Source organism: Lycium ferocissimum, chromosome 11 (assembly GCF_029784015.1).
Source record: "Lycium ferocissimum isolate CSIRO_LF1 chromosome 11, AGI_CSIRO_Lferr_CH_V1, whole genome shotgun sequence".
Taxonomy (NCBI): Eukaryota; Viridiplantae; Streptophyta; class Magnoliopsida; order Solanales; family Solanaceae; genus Lycium; species Lycium ferocissimum.
This window is the reverse complement of record NC_081352.1, coordinates 24539176-24560140: the sequence shown is the minus strand read 5'-3', so window position 1 is coordinate 24560140 and position 20965 is coordinate 24539176. Positions and strand designations below refer to the sequence as shown.

The 20965-nt window shown below is 34.8% G+C and overlaps 2 protein-coding genes across 4 annotated transcripts; both read left to right on the top strand.

Moving 5' to 3' along the window:
- Nucleotides 1-8933: 8933 nt before the first annotated feature.
- LOC132038153 (uncharacterized) lies at nucleotides 8934-9754 on the top strand. Its single transcript, XM_059428872.1, has 2 exons — nucleotides 8934-9154; nucleotides 9238-9754. The coding sequence occupies exons 1-2, from the start codon at nucleotides 8934-8936 to the stop codon at nucleotides 9752-9754; spliced, it is 738 nt and encodes a 245-aa protein (XP_059284855.1).
- Nucleotides 9755-12651: 2897 nt separating this feature from the next.
- Nucleotides 12652-19570, top strand: LOC132037997 (protein AE7-like 1). Of its 3 annotated transcripts, XM_059428714.1 has the most exons (6): nucleotides 12652-12811; nucleotides 13888-13989; nucleotides 16208-16307; nucleotides 18653-18698; nucleotides 18943-19017; nucleotides 19138-19570. In XM_059428714.1, the coding sequence occupies exons 1-5, from the start codon at nucleotides 12705-12707 to the stop codon at nucleotides 19014-19016; spliced, it is 429 nt and encodes a 142-aa protein (XP_059284697.1). In that variant the 5' UTR covers nucleotides 12652-12704; the 3' UTR covers nucleotide 19017; nucleotides 19138-19570. The 3 variants fall into 3 exon arrangements, with proteins under 3 accessions (XP_059284697.1, XP_059284698.1, XP_059284696.1); XM_059428715.1 differs by lacking the exon at nucleotides 18943-19017 and having other exon boundaries at nucleotides 12654-12871; nucleotides 13894-13989; XM_059428713.1 differs by lacking the exon at nucleotides 18943-19017 and having other exon boundaries at nucleotides 12657-12811.
- Nucleotides 19571-20965: the final 1395 nt, after the last annotated feature.

The following is a 20965-nucleotide window of genomic DNA, read 5'->3' as shown; positions in this document are numbered from 1 at the left end:
TTTCTCTCTCAAGATTTTTGTAAGAAGGTCATTTCGTGGATTTACTATTATTTCTTATAACTGCGCGAAGCGCGGATAAGTTTTCTAATTTTTAGTAATAGGCTCAAAGTAGTCTTTTAAGTATTACCTGAATAATTTAAGTCATTTAAGTTTGTCAAAAGTGAACACTTTTAATCTCTAGATATTTATCAAACTTTAATTTATAAATCTAATCAGAACTGTGAAAATAGAAAATACTTAACAGAAACACACATCTGAAAATACAATTTATGTTATTTTTGATTTATTTTAAGGGTATGATTCAACTTTTGACTTGCAATTTCTATTATTTTGATTTGGATTTTAATTTTTATGTTTAGTGTAATCTTCTATGTTGCGATTTTTGTGATTTTAACGAAAATTTATAGTGTGTATGTTTTTTTTTTTTTAACAGTTCCAGTTAATTTAGCAACAGAATTTGGTAAATATCTATTGGAGATCAAAAGTGTTCCTTTTGGTAAACTTAAAGGACAAAAAATGCTCATCTTTGTAAATAACTATTTATTTATTTTTTAAAAAAAAATTATGCAATACATGTTATTTTTAATACATCAAACCAAATAGTGGATAGGAAATAATCTCAGGGTAACTAATGTCAGCATTACTAATACCAACATGATTAATACACTATATTCAATATTATTCTTATACATCCTGCCAAACGATCCCTATTTCAAAAATTAAAATGCTCTTTTTTTAATAAAATTAAAGACCCAAAATTGTTAAGGTGATACTTAAAGAGACCATTTTAAAACCTGCTACTATTAAAAATAAGAGACCATTTTTCATCTTTACATACAGTAACCGACTTTGGACAGAGTGTTATGTGTAATGTCACTAGCGGGAGCCCGGCACTTTTGTAACCCAATTTTTTTTTTTTTTTTTTTTTCTTGGAACCAAACTAACCCATTAAAAAAAAAAAAAAAAAAAAAAAAAAAAAGAAAAAGCTTCACGCACGGATTAAATGCGTGAAAGGGCCAAAGTGTACATTTATATTTTGGCCCTTTCACGCACAAAATCTGTGCGTGAAACCCTTCCCTAAAAACCCCCGACCCACCACATTCATTCTCTTCTCTTTCATTTCCTCCATCTTCACCCTTTCAACACACTTTTACACTTCCAAAAACATGTCTCAAAGTTTTGAAACTTCAATGTTTGCTATACAACTCGATATTTGCCAATGCTGTTGTTACTGTAAACTAAAAACATCAAAGACCCAAGATAATCCGGGTCGCCGTTTTGGCGTTGTAAAGTGCCCGAAGTAAGTGTTTTTACATTTTTTAGTTTTTTTTTTCTTTTCACGTTATCCATATATTTTACTTTAAAAAACTGATTTTCTTGTAATGTTTATAGGATATGGGCGGTTGCAAATACTTTCGGTGGGAAGATAGCATTCACGTGGATAAAACGGTGGCGGCGAAGTTTAAAAATCCAATTTTGGATAGAGATACCACGACTTCACGTATCTCTAGAGATAACGCTAAGTTGGATTTGCAATTTAAGCTTGTGGAAGCTGAAGAAAAAAATTGAAGGTTTGGAGGTGTTGCTCACCGATTCCGAAAAAAAAAATGAAATTTGCTGAAGGCTAAACTTAGAGAGGCTCAACACGAGAAAATAGCTTTGAAAGAAAAACTTAAATTGTGGAAGATTATTTATGCTATCTTGTTGTTGTTCATTATTTATATGTATTTTGTTTATTAAGTTTAATATTTCTATGGATTATGTTTTTACTAGTTGTACCTTTTCCCCTATAATGTAATCCGCACCCTTTATGTACTAATTTATTTGTGTTTATTTGTGAAATTGTCAATTAATAATAGACTTTAACAATAAACATTGAAGAATTAAAAACATGCCAAACTAATTCAAATTTATGACTTCATCATAAAATAAAAATATAAATTAACAGCCTTAGTCCGAAACTTAAATGACCCATAATCTAAGACAGTGAGCCTAAATAGACCCTAATCGTCATCGAATAGAAGTCCTCAATATCGTCCTCGAATGATATTGGCGGTCTCTTAACACACATCTTTTTTCAGAGATGTTAGTTCTCTCTTAGGTTGATGATGCTTGTTCTTCAACCAACTTTAGCATGTAAAATCTACAACGTCGTGCCAGCATTCTGTTGTTTTCTTTTATAATCCTTTGTACGGCCATCTGGCAAGTTGCTGGACCTACTCGAGGCATGGTTAGTGAGTACCTTGTTGGGATTGGAGCGTTGAGATTTTTCAAGTCACAAACAAGACATTCTGATTCGGCAATCCGATGTGACCATTCTCGGCGTAAACCGCAATAATATTCTAGCGGATCTGAATATTTCACACTGCAGAAATCATTATTACGCTCTACAAGAATGTGCGGATTTAGCTCGTCTAGTTTGAAATCACTGGTATCACTCGAAAAACTGCTATGATTTGAACTCTCATCATCACCGCTATTTGGTTCTTTTGGAAGGAGTAAAGACCAAGCTGAGTTTCTACTACTCGACATTGAATATGGTGTAGTCTAATAACAAAAGAAAGGGCTACTTATATAGTTGCAAATCCCCAAGTACCCTCGGGGGGGGGGGGGGGGGGGGGGGGGTGGAGGGTCTTTATGACCCTACCTACTTACCTTATTATAAGAAAAATATTAATCTTCATCAGATATTTCACAGTCTGAATCCCACTTGGATCTAAATCTTGTGCTACCATGTATACCATATTTTACCCTATGGTAACGTATTTGCATCCGATTGTTCTCTTCGCGAAAACGATTAAGAGCAAAATTAAATTCTTGTGGAGTTCCGCGAGGCATTGACATAGCACGTTTTTTTGGGCGTTTAAGCCCTATTGAAGCTAACTTTTGCTCCAGTGCTTCAGCCTCCCTATAACGCCAATTCCACTCCTCTCTCATTGTTTTATTGTATTCTTGATTGAATCTTTTGTTAGGGTTATTTGAGTATGAAAATCATCATCATCTAGTTCCCATGTCCTACACATTGCTTCAGATATTTTTGCTGGGGTAAAACATGTAATAGAATCAACATTTCCAAATTGGTTGTAGATTGTCATGATAACTCGTTTTAAAGTGAATACTAGTTGTTTGTCAATCATGTTATATATAGTACTGCATTTTTTGACCGTTTATTTGAATTAAATTCATATTACGCAATGTTCTTATGCGCAATAGGACATGATTTGACAACACATCATGCATGCCAATTTCAGCTTTTTTATGACACGTAAAGGACCGATTTGACAATACAATGCTGCAATTTTTTACCATTTATTTGAATTAAATTCATATTACGCAATGTTCCTGTGCGCAATAGGACATGATTTGACAACACATCATGCATGCCAATTTCAGCTTTTTTATGACACGTAAAGGACCGATTTGACAATACAATACTGCATTTTTGACCGTTTATTTGAATTAAATTCATATTACGTAATGTTCTTGTGCACAATAGAACATGATTTGACAACACATCATGCATGCCAATTTCAGCTTTTTTATGACACTTAAAGGACCAATTTGACAATACAATGCTGCATTTTTGACCATTTATTTTAATTTTATTCATATTACGCAATGTTCTTGTGCGCAATAGAACTCAATATGAATCTATTTAAGAAGAATGTTGGACGAGGTAAAAACTCATCCATTTCATAAGTTTAAGTCTCTTAAGTCATTCAAAAAAACCTCTCTTAAGTCCTACAAAAAATGGCTCAAGATATTCCACCAGTTAAGGTTTCAATACATTGGGATAGTATTATCCTTGATGACAATAGTATAGTTCGTTACAATAAAAGACTAAACGTTCATATTAAATGTCCACTTGAAATGTCTTATAAATCACTAGTCACTTGCATATATGAAAAAATGAAGGTTAGTATAGATGAGTATGAAATCTCTATAACAGGCAGATATCCACAATCAGTTTCCAATGGTATAGTGCTTTATGATAGGCATTATATCAATGATGATGATTCTTTGAGGGATTATTTGAATGCGCCAGAAGAATTAAAACATTTAGTCGCCCTTAATGTTCTTGACATGTATGTTGAAAAGATACCCTGAGAGGTCCTGCAAGAACAGCCCAGTCAAGCTAACATGTATGGAGATTTTAGTTCTTATGGGGGTATTTTGAGTGGCCAGGTGCCGCTAGAAAATCTTACCCAACAATTAAATCAAACTTGGTAAATATGCATTCTTATATTATTATTTTGTGCAGTAGCACGTGTTTATTGTATGTATTGGTAAATAACCATTTTTAAATCTTTGTAGGGGTTATAGACGTCGATACGAGTAATATTGGGCAATCACCTCAATTTAGTGGAGCAACTCATTATTATCAGAACTCTCAGTTCAGTGGAGCTGATTATTATAATAATTCTCAGTTCAAAGGGAGCTGATTATTATAATAATTCTTAGTTCGGTGCAGCTGATGTTATACCCCATTTTAACCGGAGTCAAAATGATTTACAACATCCCGGAGTTAGTTACAGTTAAGGAGTCGCCACCTAATTATTTATGGTGAATTAGGGCACCTAAAGTCGATTAAAGTAATTATTTAAAGTTAACTCCGTTTTAAGATCTACTAAATTAAGATTCTAGGTAAGGGTTCAACTAATCTAAAGGGAAGGTATCAAGCATCCTTTAAGATCCATTAACAATGGTTAACCGACCAGACTTATATTTAATTAGGCTATGTGTTAAAATTAACGTTAAACTATTTCAGGCCAAAGTTTTTAAAGGGTAACTTTCATAAAGAAGTACTCAGATTAAATTTTGTAGTAAAATGTTTAATGAAATAAGTAAACCTTGTGATTTAAAAGAAATCTGATATGAAGAGGCGACAGAACAACTCAATGAAACAGTCTCATAAGTTTAAGAAAATATGAATCACTTAAGGGCCAAGTGTTCTAAAAATACTTTAAAAGAAGTTAAGCTTAGGATAGTTAGTTAACTTGAAACATTCAGGTTGAAATTGAATACATATCCCCCAAAACGATTAAAGTATGTTAGAGCATTTGACTACGTTACTAATTCTCTTTTTAAAGAAAAAATCTTTGTGCCCAGAGCCTGTATTTTAAGAATAAAACAAACGTCTTAAATATTCATGCGAGAATTGATTTCTTAACTAAGTGAAATAACGACAACCAGGATTATACCGATTGCACGTCTCATTGAACACCGAAACAGAGAACGATAAAAATATCAAAGCATACGACCAGTCTTCAAAGTAGGCGTTAATTAACAATAGACAACCGCAATGCAACCGAAGCAGAACACAATATTCGTAGTAGGTAACTGAAGGAATATCATGATAGAATGTTCGCCATTTTCCCTCACTTCTCTACGGGTTTCCGTTTAGATGCATTTCGAGAGAGAGGGAAACAGAGAGGTAGAGACGTCAATAACAGAAGGCTGTAGATGCAGGTTTCTGATTGGGAAAAGATATAGAGTCCTGCATTAAGACTCCTCGCGACGTCGGCGTCGTTGAGTCTCAAGATAAAACTCTTCGGCTCCGGTGTTATCATGCAAAACAAAGAAAAATAATCAAGGAATTAGCATAAGGAAACTTAATTCTTGACAGAGTAAAGAAAGTAACATTTGTGCAGCCAAGCAATAAATCCCAAACTAATGTACCCTACGTTCATGGTAGCTAAGCACTCTAATAAGAAGCAACTAAAAATACATTTTCAAATACTCAACAGAATACAACCAATTACCACATAAGCCGGCGTCTCTTGTCTAGAGAATATCCGAACGAGAAAGAAATCCAACAGTGATATCGCACGAGTACTAAAGTATATGAGAAAATATACTAAACATAGCTAGAAACATATATTCCATTATACAAAATTAATAAACTCGGGCTAAGTAAAGTTACTACTGTACATTTACATCTTTAGGACAGTTATATCCTTTAGAACACAAAGTGAGATCCTAAAAAAAAATATGATTGCTAAACACATCTTTTATTAGAATTTTGTGAGCACATTTTATACAATTGCAAGCCTAAAACGTGATTTTCAACACAACGTGGCCGGGTAAAGTAAACTAAACAGGGGACGATGTTACTGAAGTGTACTATCACTCACTGGTTATGATAGAGAATCTAATCTAGCCTTATCATAAAATAACATGGACTAATTCATAACAAGAAATCAAAGGTATAACTTATTTTCAGTATCTATCGAAACTAGCATAGAACGAGGGAAAGCAAAATGTTTTCATATGGGCATTTCATCGGACATTACCAAAATTTAGGAACAAAATTTGTAGGCGATTGGACACTAACATAGTTTTTACACAGCCCAAATAGCATAGCACATCTCTACAATATGTTCATTCACCTTGCATAAAACATCATAGGCTCTATAGCCACAACATATAAGAAATATAAGTGTGTTTAGACATAGCCTGAAGAATCTGCATAGTCGTTTGTTGACATAAGGAAATTACAACTATCTAAAAACAGATTCGAACATATCATATATAGTAAGAAGTATCTACTACGCGACTTCTAAACACATCATTGTTTTTTTAGAAGAGATGAAATAGAAAGGATCCTATTTTACTTAAAATCCGAAATCAGAAGGGCACGTTTTCCAATGGTCGTAGGAGAAATGAAATAATCAGAGGTGTCCTCATGTTCAATATAATTCCTACTATCATAGAGAAAGAAAAATTTTAGCATCTGCACATAATACAAGTATAGAATTTCATGAATCAATTTCCTATAAAGTACATGTAAAGATCTTGAGTCATGGTGTCATTCATTTTCTATTCAAATTAGCCACCACTTTACGGAAATATCTTCCAAAACCAGAGTTCCTAATACAACCGGAAGACAAGATAGCAGTAACATTTGTTTTAGCATGTACGACTACTCAAACCCAAATAAAATGAGCTAAAATATAGATGTGGCGGATGGGAGCCTTAACCATGTTGCTAATACATCATACTAAAACACAGGAAATTATTCATCTGAGCTAGAATAACAAGATATTTACCTAAGATTAGTTTCACAAAGCATGATTCCTAAAAAACGGCTGAAAGCTAAAACATTATCAAATGAAACTTTATATTCCGAAACTCCACAAAAAGCCTCGACATGATTTATTTCATGAACTTTTCACAAAACAAAAAAAAAAAAAATCGGATATTAACCAATGGCAGAGTCCAAGACATGTCTATTTTCACATAACGTACTAACAAACTGAAAATGGAATAAGGTCTAGATCTAACCTTTTTGTGGTGCAGTGAAAGAGGCGTCGACGGTCTCGAATCTACACCCGAACAGATTCAAACCCCAGATCGAAACAGATCCGAAAGTTTTCGTGTGAGAAATGTTTAAGAACAGATAAATAATTGTCAAATGGTATGAAACTTTAAAGTAAGCTACCCATCTTCCCCCTCCCAAAAATTCCTCCCCTTCGGCTGAGCACTTAGAGACGTATTTATAGGTGTCAAAAACTAGGGTTTCGTGTGGGCGGGATTTTAATGTCAATCGCTGTTTGAAAACCGAATCGAATCTTTAAAAGCTGATCTCCCTTTTCAGAAATTTCAAAGTGTTTTCGTCGTTTATGTTGACCCGAACGTTGAAGGTAGGAGAGAGGGAGGACTTGTATGGAAATGGTAAGACAGAAATCTGCCATGGCTAAAGGCGAATCGTCTCTTATGTTGAAGAGGAAAGAGGTGGGAGGCGTGAAGAGAGAGATTGAAGAGAGAGGAGAAGGGCTGTGTTTGTTTTCTTTTGTTCATTAGGTTTTAGGGATGAAGAGGAAAGGCTGGGCCGGATCGGGTCGGGTAGGCTTAGTGCTAGTGGGCTGGTCGTTTTGGAATAGGAGGGGAAATGGGTAATGGGCTACGGATTGTTGTGGGCTAGTCACGAATTGGGCCTGTTTTGGCTAAAAAAAATGTTGATCTTTTCTCCCCTATTTTAATTATTCTTTGGGCTTCTAATTTAATAACTAGTACCATATATACTATATGAAGACAATTAATAATTGATATGTAAAAAAATAAGGATTTAACAAAGTGTTGTTTTGTAATTAATTTAACGAGTACAAATCCCTAAATGACGATGACGAACCATTTAAAACTCGTAACAGAGTAAAGAAAGTAACGATGTTAATAACGATGTTAATAGTAATAAAAATAGTAGTGAAACAAAGCATTTAGCTCGTTAAAAAATTTAAAAACCCAAGGAAATAAATTGGAATAAAGGAGGGACAAAATTGGGTGTCAACAGTTGATTATTATCAAAACTCACCAGTGGTACCAACTGTGGATGAAAGGCAGTCCCCTCAGTTTGGTGAAATTGATCATTCTCCACACCATGCTCATTATCAATATGTGTAGGTTCATCACCTTGATGTTAAATAATATATATATATATATATATATATATATATATTTGAATTTGAAATTTAACATATGCTTTTTATCGTGTAGGATAGGCCTTTCTTAGATGACGATTGTCCAAGTTATGTGGATACATCAGAGAGTGATGACGATGAGCCAGCTAATAATGCAGAGGTAACCGATGATGAAGATAGTGAAGGGGATGAAGAAGATACACATTTTAGTCCCCAGAGGCAACCGGAACCAACTCACCACCACGCACCACCTTCGATGGCGGAAAACCCAATTCCTGACAGCCCAATGCAGTGGCATTCTGACTATATTCCATATCTTGACAGTCTCCAAGGTCGTGAGGATGCATTTGTCTTCACAAGAGATGATGATCAAAGTCGCCAAAAAACGTGGATTGAACCAAAAATCCCATGATCGATGAATGCGTCCTTGCAAAGGGAATGCGGTTCACATAAAAAAGGATGTTACAACGGGTCGTCGAATGTATTGTATAAAGGATATGAGGGAGTTTAAGGTTGATGACTCAAACAAATCGGTATGGAGGTCGATTTGTAAAGCGATATACTCAAGGTCGTTGGTGGTTGCTTCGGGGAATTGCTAATCCTGATCGTCTGTGGAAAATCACAAAAGTCCACCCTAAGCACACTTGTGATATGGGACAAAGTCGAGCAAATCATTTTAATCTAGATATAAACATGATTGCTCATGTGTTACTTAAACACATTGAGAAAACTCCAAGGTAACTTATCTAACCGTTTACATTATATATCTTATAGCAATTAAAATATCATTGCTAAATGTTGTTTGTTTAAACTTATGCAGGATGCCTATCAAAACTTGTATTAGCATGATCCACTCAAAATATGGTAAAATCATAAGCAAGAGAAAAGGATTTCTCGGGCGTAGACGTGCTTTTGAGACGATCTTTGAAACTTGGGAATCCTCTTTTCAGGCGTTGCCGGGGTATATGGCGGCTCTAAAACATGCTAATCCCGGCATTGTTGTACAGTGGCGACTTTTAGAGGGTAGAATTTTTGACTTCGTCTTTTGGGCATTCAAACCAAGTATTGATGGTTTTGCTCTTAGGAATGTGATATCGATATATGGGATGCATGTATATGGCCGATATGACATTAAACTCCTAATTGCAGTAGGTATGGATGCCAATGGGTCAATATTCCCTCTTGCTTTTGCAATTGCCGCCAATGAGAGCAACGAGACATGGGGGATGTTCTTGATTCATTTACAAACTCATGTTATTAAAGGTCGTCAGGGCATATGTGTCCTATCGGATCGTCATAAAGGCATATTGCACAATATGCGTACTGCGAAAGGGTAAAGACCTCCACATGCTTACCATCGATATTGTTTAAGGCACTTAAAGGCTAATTTGCAAACAAAGTTTGAAAATGACACTGTAAACAAATTGATGTGGGGGGCTGCGATGCAGAATCAACAGAAAAAATGGGTTGCAAAAATGGAGCTGCTAAGGGCAGTGAGTGAAGCGGCATATGTTTGGTTGATGAAATTAGAAGTTGAAAAATGGACGACTTTTTATCTTTGATGGAGGAAGGAGATGGGGCATGCTCACAACGAACGGCTCGGAGTCTTTCAATGGACTCATCAATCTACTCGAGGACTACCTGTCACGGTAATGGTAAGACTAACTTTCAGGCAGGTCGTGGAGCGATTTGCGGATAGGACAAGGCAGGCCAGAGCTATATTAGCCAAGGACGGAACATGGATGCTAAAGCCCTACAAAAAGAAGGAGCACTATAGAAGAAAGGCAGAGGGTCACCAAATGACCCAGTATGACGTCGCTCAGCGAGTGTATGAAGTTAGAACGGGTTATTGCGACGGCAAATGAGGAAACAAACATATCGTTACTGAGCGTACAAAATCATGCACTTGTGGTAAGTGGCAAACGTACCACATGCCATGTTCTCATGCGATCAAGTGCTTTGAGAGAATGGCCGAAATGTAGCGATTATGTGGCGGAGGAATATAAGGTCGTAAAATACCTTAAAGCATATGAAGGCCACTTCCGTCCCCTTGGTGATCAAGCTTATTGGCCAGCCGCGCCGTTTTCTATGATTGCGAACAAGAACCATATCCGTAAATTGGGAAAAAACAAGCTAACCCGTTATCACAATCAAATGGATGTTAGCAAAAAGATTTACTCTCTTGCGAGTGCTCGACATGTAAGCAATCTGGGCATGATAAGCGTTCATGTGGGCAAAACTCCCGTGGTGGCAAAGACATCCGAAGTAGAAGAGTGTCTAGAACTTGATTTTTTTTAAGTCTATTGTAATTTAATGATGTATTTCGTTGCTAATGGAATGAAATATTTTTCAATTATTATGAACCTCTCGTCTTGAACCAAAAAAGTACTTTCATAGCTTTGGGAGTAAAACAAAAGAGATTAATCAAAATCCTATAAAATATGACACTTAAACCTAAATATAACAAGTTTTCAAAAGTACTTTGGAGCACTTTACAACCCCTAAAACGACGATCCAAATGTATATGTATATTTGATGTAATGAGCCGATATTATTGCACACTAAAAAAAATATTAAATTTTATATAAAATATTTATATTCCGGTGTTTTGAAACGTGACTAATCTTCGGTCAAAGTACGCAAAAAACCTTAATTTTGAGTTTGATTTCCAAAGAATAAAGGTTGGGGCAGGAAATGGCCAAAATGTAAATGTACACATTGGCCCTTTCGCCCTTTCACGCACAGAATCTGTGAGTGAAGCCTAGTTTGATTTTTTTTTTTTTTTTAATGGATTAGTTTGGTTCTAATTTTTTTTTTTTTTTTTTTTTTTTGGGTTACAAAAATGCCAGACCCCACTAGCGGACAACTTTTATGACTGACAAAAACCCCACTGTTTTGACGGAAACTGTGAAAATAGAACATACTTAACGGAAACTCAAGTGCTCCTTTTGGCAAACTTAATGAAAAACTTTTGACAGACTAAAAATACTCATTTTGAACCTACAAAAAGTAAGTGACAATTTTCGTCTTTACTTACAAGTAGTACTTATTTTGCATACATAGAGTGTTACGTGTAGTGTGACTGGCGGACAACTTTTTGATAAACAAAATGCGCCGCTGTTTTGAAGGCAAGCGAGACACAAGAATCCGTGAACTTTGTGCGCCAATTGGATTAGAAAATGACAAAAAAATAGTCCATTGTTTTTGGTAGTCAATTTAAAATAATCTCTTAAGTATTAACTGAGCCGTTTTAATCCTTTAAGTTTATTAAAACAACACTCTATATCCCCTATCAAGTATTTTTCAAACTTTGTTGATTAAATTTAACTGACACTATAGAAAGTAATCAACCAGAAACACGAGAAATTTTCATCAAAATTCCCAAAATCACAACACAAAAACTATATATTATACATAAAATAAAAATAGATCAAAAAATAGAAATTGCGACTTAAAAAAAATGTATCAAATTCTTGAAATAAATAAAAAAATAGCATAAATAAAAACTAACATCTACTTCCAAATGTGAGATTCCGTTAAATATTTTCTATTTTCATAGTTGCAGTTAAATTTAACAATCAAAATTTAGTAAATAATCTAATGAAAATCAAACGTGCTCATTTTAGCAAAACTTAAAGGAACAAAACTGCTCATATAGTAATACTTAAGGAACTATTTCGAATCGAATATCAAAGATAAGGGACCAATTGTTGTCATTTTCTTCAGTTGGACCATTGGAGCATATTCCATATAGAGTACTGTAGTACCATTAGAAAGAGAATTTAATACTCTCGCCGTCTCAATTTAATGGTTTTACTTTTTTTTTTTTTTTTTTGGTATGTAATAATACCTCTTTTTATATTTTTTAAGTTGGTAATTCAAACATATTATTCTCTCTGTCTCAATTTATGTGACACATTTTTCTTTTTAATTTATCCCAAAAAGAATGTCATTTTTCTATATTTAAAAATAATTTAATTTTATGAAATAATTTACAATCAAACAAATTTCTAATGCTTGTTTTGGATCATAAATTTCAAAAACCTTCTTTTCTTTCTTAAACGCCGTATCAAATCAAATGACATTGAGACGGAGGGAGTACATGACAAGTTTATAACCATAACATTCAAAGGACATTTACTACATTATACACATTTAAGTCTCTCTTTATTTTTAAATTTCGTGGTTAAACAAATTAAGAGACTGGGGGAGAGTATATAAAGTAGTCTGAACTTGCTTGGATCATAGAAAGAGAATATTTATAGAGAGCAAAAAAATAAAGGAGAGATGACATTAGGACTGATAAATGCAAATCCAGTGGTTCACGCAAAAAAGGAAAGAATCCCTCGCACTGATGATCCTCACCCCGTTCATCCTCTCGATATTTATGATATCCTTTTCTTCTCTAGACAATTTAAAAAAAATACTTTTTGCATTTTTACCTTTTTTTGTTTGTTTGAATGTTTCAGCTAAATCGGAGTTCCAATAGTTGCAATTTCAAAACTACGTTGACTTAACTGAAAATTAATTAAGAATAGGGGGAAACTTAGCTATTTCATTTATTATGTTAATTGTTTTTTTTTTTATTTGATGAAATTTGGAAGTCTGACTTTTTGTAGTTCAAGTGTTTGTGAATTTACTATGATCTTCTCGCTTTTCTTCTCTCTCTGTTTTTTATTAAAAAAAAAAAAAAAACTATTTGCCTTTTATCTTTATTTTGAATGCTTGAGCAAATTCGGAGTTCATAGCTGAAATTTCAAAACTACGTTGATCAACTTAGCTAAAAATTTCTACTAGAGAAATTGAGTAAGAAAAAGAATTTTCTGCTGATATTTTATTTATTGTGTTGGTTTGTTTGTTTTGAATTACGATATTTTGTAGTTCAAATGTTTGTGAATTTGCTATTATCCTATCGAAGTTTATGCTAATCCATGATTTGAAAGTTGATACAAATTATAAGTTCAGTTGTGACCTTCCATGTTTTTATTAGCTTGATTATTTATCTAAAAACATATTGCTTGTTTATTCTTTCATTTCCAAATAAGGGAGGAAAAGGAAGAAACATGACATAGAGCCTGTTTGGATGGGCTTACCCAACTTATTTTTTTTGGCTTATAAAAAATTCGTTTTCACTTATAAGTTCGCTTTTAGACAAATTTAAGTTGAACGGCTCAATTATTTTTTTGAGCTTATTTTAAGACAAAAAATGACTTAAACTACTAAAACACTCAAAAAAAAATTCGAAAACAACTTATAAGCAACTTATAAGCCAATCCAAACGGGCTCATATTTTAGTTTGAAAATTTCTACCGGAGTAAAAAATGGAAGGCTGTTTCATTTAGTAAAGGATTTTTTTTTTTTTTTTTTGATTGAGTGAATTTAGAGTTCAATTTTTTGTAATTCAATTGTATGTTGAGTTTAATGTGACTAAAGTTGATGTATATCCTTGATCTTGAAAGTTGATACATATTGTGAGGGATATAAGAGATCCTGAGCATCCATATTCTTTAGAGCAGCTCAGTGTACTCTCCGAGGAGTCCATAACTGTCGATGAGAAGCTCAGACGCATTCTGTATGTTCACTTGTTACTTTCCATGCTTGTCTATTATTTATATGTACTTTTTGTTTATAAGATTTTTCCATGTCTGGGGCGTTATATATCAGAAGGCGATTACAAGACGAGGACTTGGCCTTACCTCTCTATAACAACGTTGTTGGTTTAGAAATTTTTTGGCTGCTATAACGAATGATTGTTATACACCTATAACATTTGGCTATTACAAAGAGGTTTAATGTCAAATTCTAAACTTAATCACACTTTATTTAAAGAAGGGAAGTCTTTTAACGATGGAAATATATATTCATATAACATTCTTTGTCATAAATATTGTATTAAACACTACTAAAAAAATTGCCAAAATCGACGGACTATGGGTCGTCGGTTTAGGTCGCGCGGTTTTTAAAATAAAATAATGATATGTAGCAATTTGGAATCGAACCTGGTATGTTCCTTGGCATTAAAGGGTTCTACCACTAGACCACTCATGTTCTTTGTTCAAATACTTACATTGTTTTCATTTATACTGTTTTTTCGCTCTACTCCGTCGGTTTTTTTATTAAAAAAAAATAAAAAACTGAAGGAGTCGTCAGTGTATTTTAGAAAATAATATAAAAAATAATTATATTTTTTGCGCATTTTTTCGCGAAAATAACCGACGCAGTCCGTCGGTTTTCTTAAAAAAAAAAAAAAAAAGATTTAAAGAAATTATCCAAAAAACCGACGGAATCCGTCGGTTTTTGCCCATTTTTTAGTAGTGAAAGTATCAAAATATTTGATCAAAATCTCTAAACCTATTATTGGTAATCATAGAGATTCTATTTCTATAAAGATGGTTAAGAAGATAGCTGTTATATGGGGAGTAATTTTACAAAGAATGTATTGTTATAATGATGGTTGTTGCCGTTATAGGCAAAAGTTGTTATAGAGAGGTAAAATATAACACAAAATATCGGTTCCGGAAACACTTGGCTATTATATTATAGTGAGGTGATGTTACATAAGGGTGCTGTTACTGTATTGTCCTTCATCAAAAAGAGGGAAGGGGAAACTAACATAGACATTCCAACCCTCGCAAAAGACTACCTAGATAGCTAATTAACAGAAAAGTTTGCCTTGTCATATTTGAGCCTTATAGAAGGCATTTGGCTCATGTCCAGTTGGAATGGACCATTAGCCCCCACAGGAAGTTGCTGATGGGAGTCATAGAAGGACTCATTCTGACTGTTCTGTTTAAGGCTAATTTAGCAAGCTGGTCTGCAACCTTATTGGCCTCCCTAAAACAGTGTTCTACCTTGACGTTAGCATGTTTCTTCAGTTGCTGAATCTCCTCAATGATACTGTTAAGCTTGTGGCTATAGCATTTGTTGTCATTGATCATTTGGACAAGAGATAGAGAATCCACCTCAAGAGTAAAGTTCCTGAAGTTCAAGAATATGCACCTGCTCGAACCATGGTTTGCTGCTAAAGCCTCAACCTCTCGGTTGCTGTCAAATTGTATTGGAGGAGAGAAGGTCATAACAAGTTCTCCCTTGTCATCTCTCATCACCCCTCCTATACCACCCTTCACATCAGAAGAGATAAAGCTCCCATCTGTGTTAAGCTTCAAAAAACCCAACTTGGGATAGTTCCAGCATACAATTGTTCTCATGGGATATATACAATTGGAGATTGTTGCACATAATAAAACAGCCGATTTTTGAACAATTTTATGCTGCAACTATCTCCTTTTTTTGTGATTTAAATGTGCAAGGATTTGTTAATTATTCCTGTGAGTTTACCTGGTTCACTAATTTTATACGTGGTTCACTAATTTGAGTAGACAATATCTAAGATCCCTATGCAATTTCCTAGAAGCTTTGCTATAAGTATACGTTTTCAATGTTAAACAAATGTTGTCAATCAAGAAAAAATAGTACAGAAGAACCCCAAAATACAAGAGCAAAGACAGCTTTTAACTTTGTAAAATTGGATGCTCGCTTGAAAAGCTGTTCTTTCCCTTCTACAGAAAAATATCCCGTAATTGACAGACACAACGGAGTGGTCTGCCATGATAATTTGTCATCTTATACCTGTGAAAGCATCACTCCGTTGAGTCTCATATATGTTATGAACCAGCTCTATATCTGTGCATGTTGAATAGGTGCTACAAACGTTAATAAATTACTACAAATAACAGGTCACCCATGACTCCTATCTCATATATTTACTACTTACTTTTGATTGTTTGCAGGATAACTTTCACCCCAACCATCCAGCACTGTAGCATGGCAACTGTCATTGGCCTCTGTTTGAGAGAGAAGTTGAAGAATTTCTTCCCTCCACATTTTAAGGTGGTATTCCGTATCTCTTTGATTGGAATGAAACTTGTGCTCTTTTTTTATTTTTTATTTTTTTATTTCCTGTTCATAGGTAGTTGATATTACTTGATTAATCTGAGTAAAGAATATCTAGACCTTCTCGAAACATCGCATGTACTTAGCAGAAAACTCCTTAATTAACGAGTAAAGAAGTGTATGGATTAACATGGGCAAGGTAAAATGGTCTATACGTATCTAGGGAAGGCCAAACTGGTATTTAGTTCTATTTTTAGCATTATAAACTACTGTTATAGTGCTAGCATTTTCTTAGGTCAGCTAGCAGACCTGATAAGTTGTAACTGAACGTGGAAGCCAAAAATTTATCATGGTTTCCTTCTGAGAAGTTTTAAGTGTTTCTTCTTTTTTAGTTCATCATTCGCCATGCTTTTATTTGGGAGAATTTGCTAATCAGTTATAAGTTACTTTCTGATTATGGATGTCAAGTTTTTTTTTTTTTTTGTTTTCCGTGAACTAGACTATGTTTTGACAAAAGTTGACATACTATCAGTTATCTCTAGTTGTAGTTTCTTCATAGTTTTGAAATGCTGCTATACTAGGTAATGAGTTTATGGTTTAAGTGCTGACGGAAATTTAATATGTTAGGAAGACAGCCACTTCTTACAGGCTTACCGTCTGTTATATATATTTGCTATACCGAGATTTCAAAGTTTGAGCAGAGTGACTTAGTATCTTCTGTTGTGGAAGTGACGGAAGGGGTCAGTCCACGCCAAAATCTTTTGTAGAAGATAAAACGATTATATTGATTGAAGAAGCTTATGTAGTGCAAAGTAAGAAAAAGGATATGGGATTGGTAAAATAGAAATAAGAAAGGTCAAAAGGAGAAAAAGTTAAGAGCGGAGACAGTGGAGAGAAGAGAAAGAAAGAGAGTTGTAGCAAAGAAGATCAAGTCATAATCTGTTCATCGTCAGTTTTTTTCTGAACCAAACGAAGTACATGAGGATATCATTTAAAGTACACAATGGTGTATTTCTAGGATGAACAGCATGCAAAATTTAGAACACTTTGTTGTCTCCAATGAAAAATATTAAACTCTCTGACTAACGTATAAGACCTTACCTTTAACTGAAGGATGATGATAAATAAATCAAAGATAATGACACAACATATTGGTAACGATATCATTTGTATCTACTTTCTCTTGAAGCATCTCTTGGCACCTATAAAAGCCCCCACTTGTAATGTTATTTTCTAAGTGAGTTTTTCTAACGATAAAATTGTGCTTTCTTTTTCTCCCCCTTCCATCGTCTTTATGCCTAATGATATTGTGAAGGGTCAAGGGCCTACCTCATATTACAAGTATCACCCATATTAGTGTCAAAAAGAGTACTACTTTAGTCGAACCTTCGTGGGACCTCAAAGAGTTAGACCTTCTCCCGTAATCGGGACTCATCCCTAACTAAAAGATGAGATTGTTTCTAGATACAGCAACAACAACATGCCCAGTGTGATCCCTTAAGTGGGGGGTCTGGGGAGGGTGGGGTGTACACAGACCTTACCCCTACCTTGTGTGAGGTAGAGATAATAGACAGGATTTTATCTTTAACTTAAAAAATATATTCAATAAAACAAAGGATAATGATATACCATTTTGATAATGATTACTTTTATAATCTACATCAAAAGCTCCCCCTCAAACTATGCTCCTTGTCTAAGTTACACGGACTCGGGTGCGGGTATCCGATACGGATACGGATTCGAGTGTCGGATTCGGCAAAATCTAAATTTAAGATTCGGGGGTGCGTATCCGGTTATGGATACGGGTGCGGGGATTCGGCTAAGAAAATTCAAAATTATATAAAAAATAGAGCTATAAATATATTACAAATTTTGAGAGATATTCTTATGAAAAACTTACATGTATATGAAATAAAAGTACTTCTTGGTTTATCTGAAACATGAAGCAACATATATGAAATAAAAGTACTATAATATTGAAGGTATGTCATTTTCCTTATCTTAAATCTATTTTATTTTTCATTTTGAGAAATCAAAATCTCAAAATTTTCCCCCAATTTGTCGACGGACTCCGGTGAAAGTATCCATAGGTGATTGACCGTATCCGGAACGTTTGCCGTTCCGGCACCCGCACCCGTCCGTATCCGGGACGGGGACGGCACACAAAATGGCGAGTCCGTGTAACTTAGCTCCTTGTATTCAATGAGTCCCTGGAAGGCCATTAAGATTATTTTATCTAAAATTTGACTCCTACCACAAGGTGCAATGTTGAAGTGATTCAGATCTCCACAAATTTTATATTTGATTTCCTCTAAAGTGCTTATTTTTTTGTGGTGTTGCAGGTAGATATAAAAGTGGCTCCGGGATCTCATGCGGATGAAGAGTCAGGTAGAGTTAATTCTAGAGTACCTAATTATTTTGTTGCAGATTTTCCATTTCTAATTTTGTTGGTATAGGAAATGAAACTTTTAATTGCTGCACAGATACAAGTCTTGGCAGAATTGGACTGTGATTAGCTTCACTGATTCATTAAACATGAACGCTTCCAATTTATATTACGATCTTATAATGCAAAATGCATTCTAGAATTAGTTTATTCTTCACCCAAAGAAATCATATAAACTCTGTGCAGTGGTCTATGGCATGCTGATTCTGGGAGAACAGAGAGAATGTTGGAGTATCAGAAGCAGTATTTCTGTTTCCTGATGTATGCCGATGTAGCACTGAATAGGAACTCTTCTCTGGGCTTGAGAACTTCTAGAATTGATTCAGCTTCTTAAGTAAGACATTTCAATCTTAAACATTTTATGATATCATTCTTTTGCAGTTAATAAGCAGCTGAATGATAAAGAACGGGTTGCTGCTGCCATGGAGAACCCAAATCTTCGCCAGCTTGTTGACGAGTGTCTCTATTCGAGTGAGCTTTAATGGAACACGCCTTTCATTTCCTAACCAATTGTATATAGTAGGTCTACTTTTCTTTAACAAATGCCATCTGGGCTTGGATTTGTTCTATGAGATTCGAACACATTGCAGCAAAGAGTAGTGATCAATCCGTTTTATTGTGCTGATTAACATGAAGTGCTTTATCAGTGCACTGTGAAGTATGTCTACTTGCAATATTCCTTGAGGCTGACAAAAGTATGTCTAGCGTTGCTCAAGGAATATTTCTGTCTTTTAAATGTAAGCTGCCATTAAAGTTTGTAAAATTTACTTAATGACAATGGTGCCTGTTCTTTGTGTGGGCAAAATTTGTAGAATATGACAACGCCGCGGCAGTTGATTAAGATATATACAGTATTAGTTTAAGAAAAAAGTTCTGCAGTTGTCACATTTGCAATTAGTCTCCCCTCTCCAGTATTGAACTTCTCCAAGAAAACTCTAAAGTATTGCTTTCTTTTAGCAAGTCTTCTGACCAGGGGCGGATCCAGGATTTTCATCCAGGGTGTTCGGAAAAAAAAGAAAGCTAAATATACACTGTAATTTTTTGCCGAGGGTGTTCGAAAGTTAATATATGCACATAAATACAGAAAATTTACCCTATATATACACTGTTATTTTTTGCCGAGGGTGTTCGGGTGAACACCCTCGGTTGGCTGTGCATCCGCCACTGCTTCTGACTTGTGCTATCTTGTCACCTGATGCTTATTTTCTCATGGTACCACATTCATATCACAAAAAGTTACCAAGTATATCATTCTGGATGTTACTAGATATTGATCTCTTAGCAATTCATAGGTTTATGAATGTTCCATTCCTATTCCTAGCAACTATAGTTTTCTTTTTTTAATCTTCTAACTGTGTCATCGCCCTAGGGCTTTGGTCTCATGATAGAAGCTCAACGTGTGATTTGTGTATTAATTAGACGCATGTCATGAGTTTGAACCCTACCATAAACAAGAATCTGGTATTTAGGTTGAAAAGGATAGGGTTTAGAACCGCCATTAGAACCGCCATTTGCCCTTTAGGATTTCTCGATCATATAAAAGAATTATAAACTGGGTCATATCATCTCACCTTCAAGATAGGGGACAATAATTGAGGACCTTCGAAGCTAGAAAGAAAAACTCAAAACGTTTAGAACTAGATCATAGGATGGGTTGTGTGGTAGTATTTTTTTATTTTTTTTTGCACTGTCATCATTTGATTACATAAGACTCGAAACCTGAATGTAAAAAAGAATTAACAACATTTTGATAATTTCTAATCCAGATTTCGAAATAGGATAAACCGAATCTTATCCTGATATGAAATTTCCAAATATATAATTAAGATCAAGATGTTCCATTTCGACCAATTGAATATCCAGTAAGGGTTACCATAAAGGAGTTAAGCCTGGTGCACAAAGCATCCGGCGTTAGCAGGATTTGAGGAAAGACCGCACCTCAAGATATGTGATATACCCTAATGCAAGCATTAGTTGCTGCTTCCACCGCTCGAACCGTGACCTATAGATCACATGGAGACAACTTTATGTTTGGTCCAGGATTCCCCTTTTCAGTAAAGGAGTTGAGCAATTAGGGAGAATGCTAACTAGGAGGGGGTTTGTGGTACGCTAGCACAGCGTAAACAGTCTGAGCAATAGAGATTAGCAGTCCGAAAAATGTGAGTAAGAAGACAATGGTGAAGTAGTTAGAAACCCACGGCGGGCGGTA

What these genes read in the sequence shown, in the direction of transcription:
- LOC132037997 (XM_059428715.1), top strand. Translation starts at nt 12,705, where the DNA reads ATGACATTAGGACTGATAAATGCAAATCCAGTGGTTCACGCAAAAAAG. An exon ending in ATTTTTACCTTTTTTTGTTT is followed by an intron (nt 12,872 to 13,893) that starts GTTTGAATGTTT and finishes ACATATTGTGAG; the next exon opens with GGATATAAGAGATCCTGAGC. An exon ending in GAGAAGCTCAGACGCATTCT is followed by an intron (nt 13,990 to 16,207) that starts GTATGTTCACTT and finishes GATTGTTTGCAG; the next exon opens with GATAACTTTCACCCCAACCA.
- LOC132038153 (XM_059428872.1), top strand. Translation starts at nt 8,934, where the DNA reads ATGACTCAAACAAATCGGTATGGAGGTCGATTTGTAAAGCGATATACT. An exon ending in CACATTGAGAAAACTCCAAG is followed by an intron (nt 9,155 to 9,237) that starts GTAACTTATCTA and finishes AAACTTATGCAG; the next exon opens with GATGCCTATCAAAACTTGTA.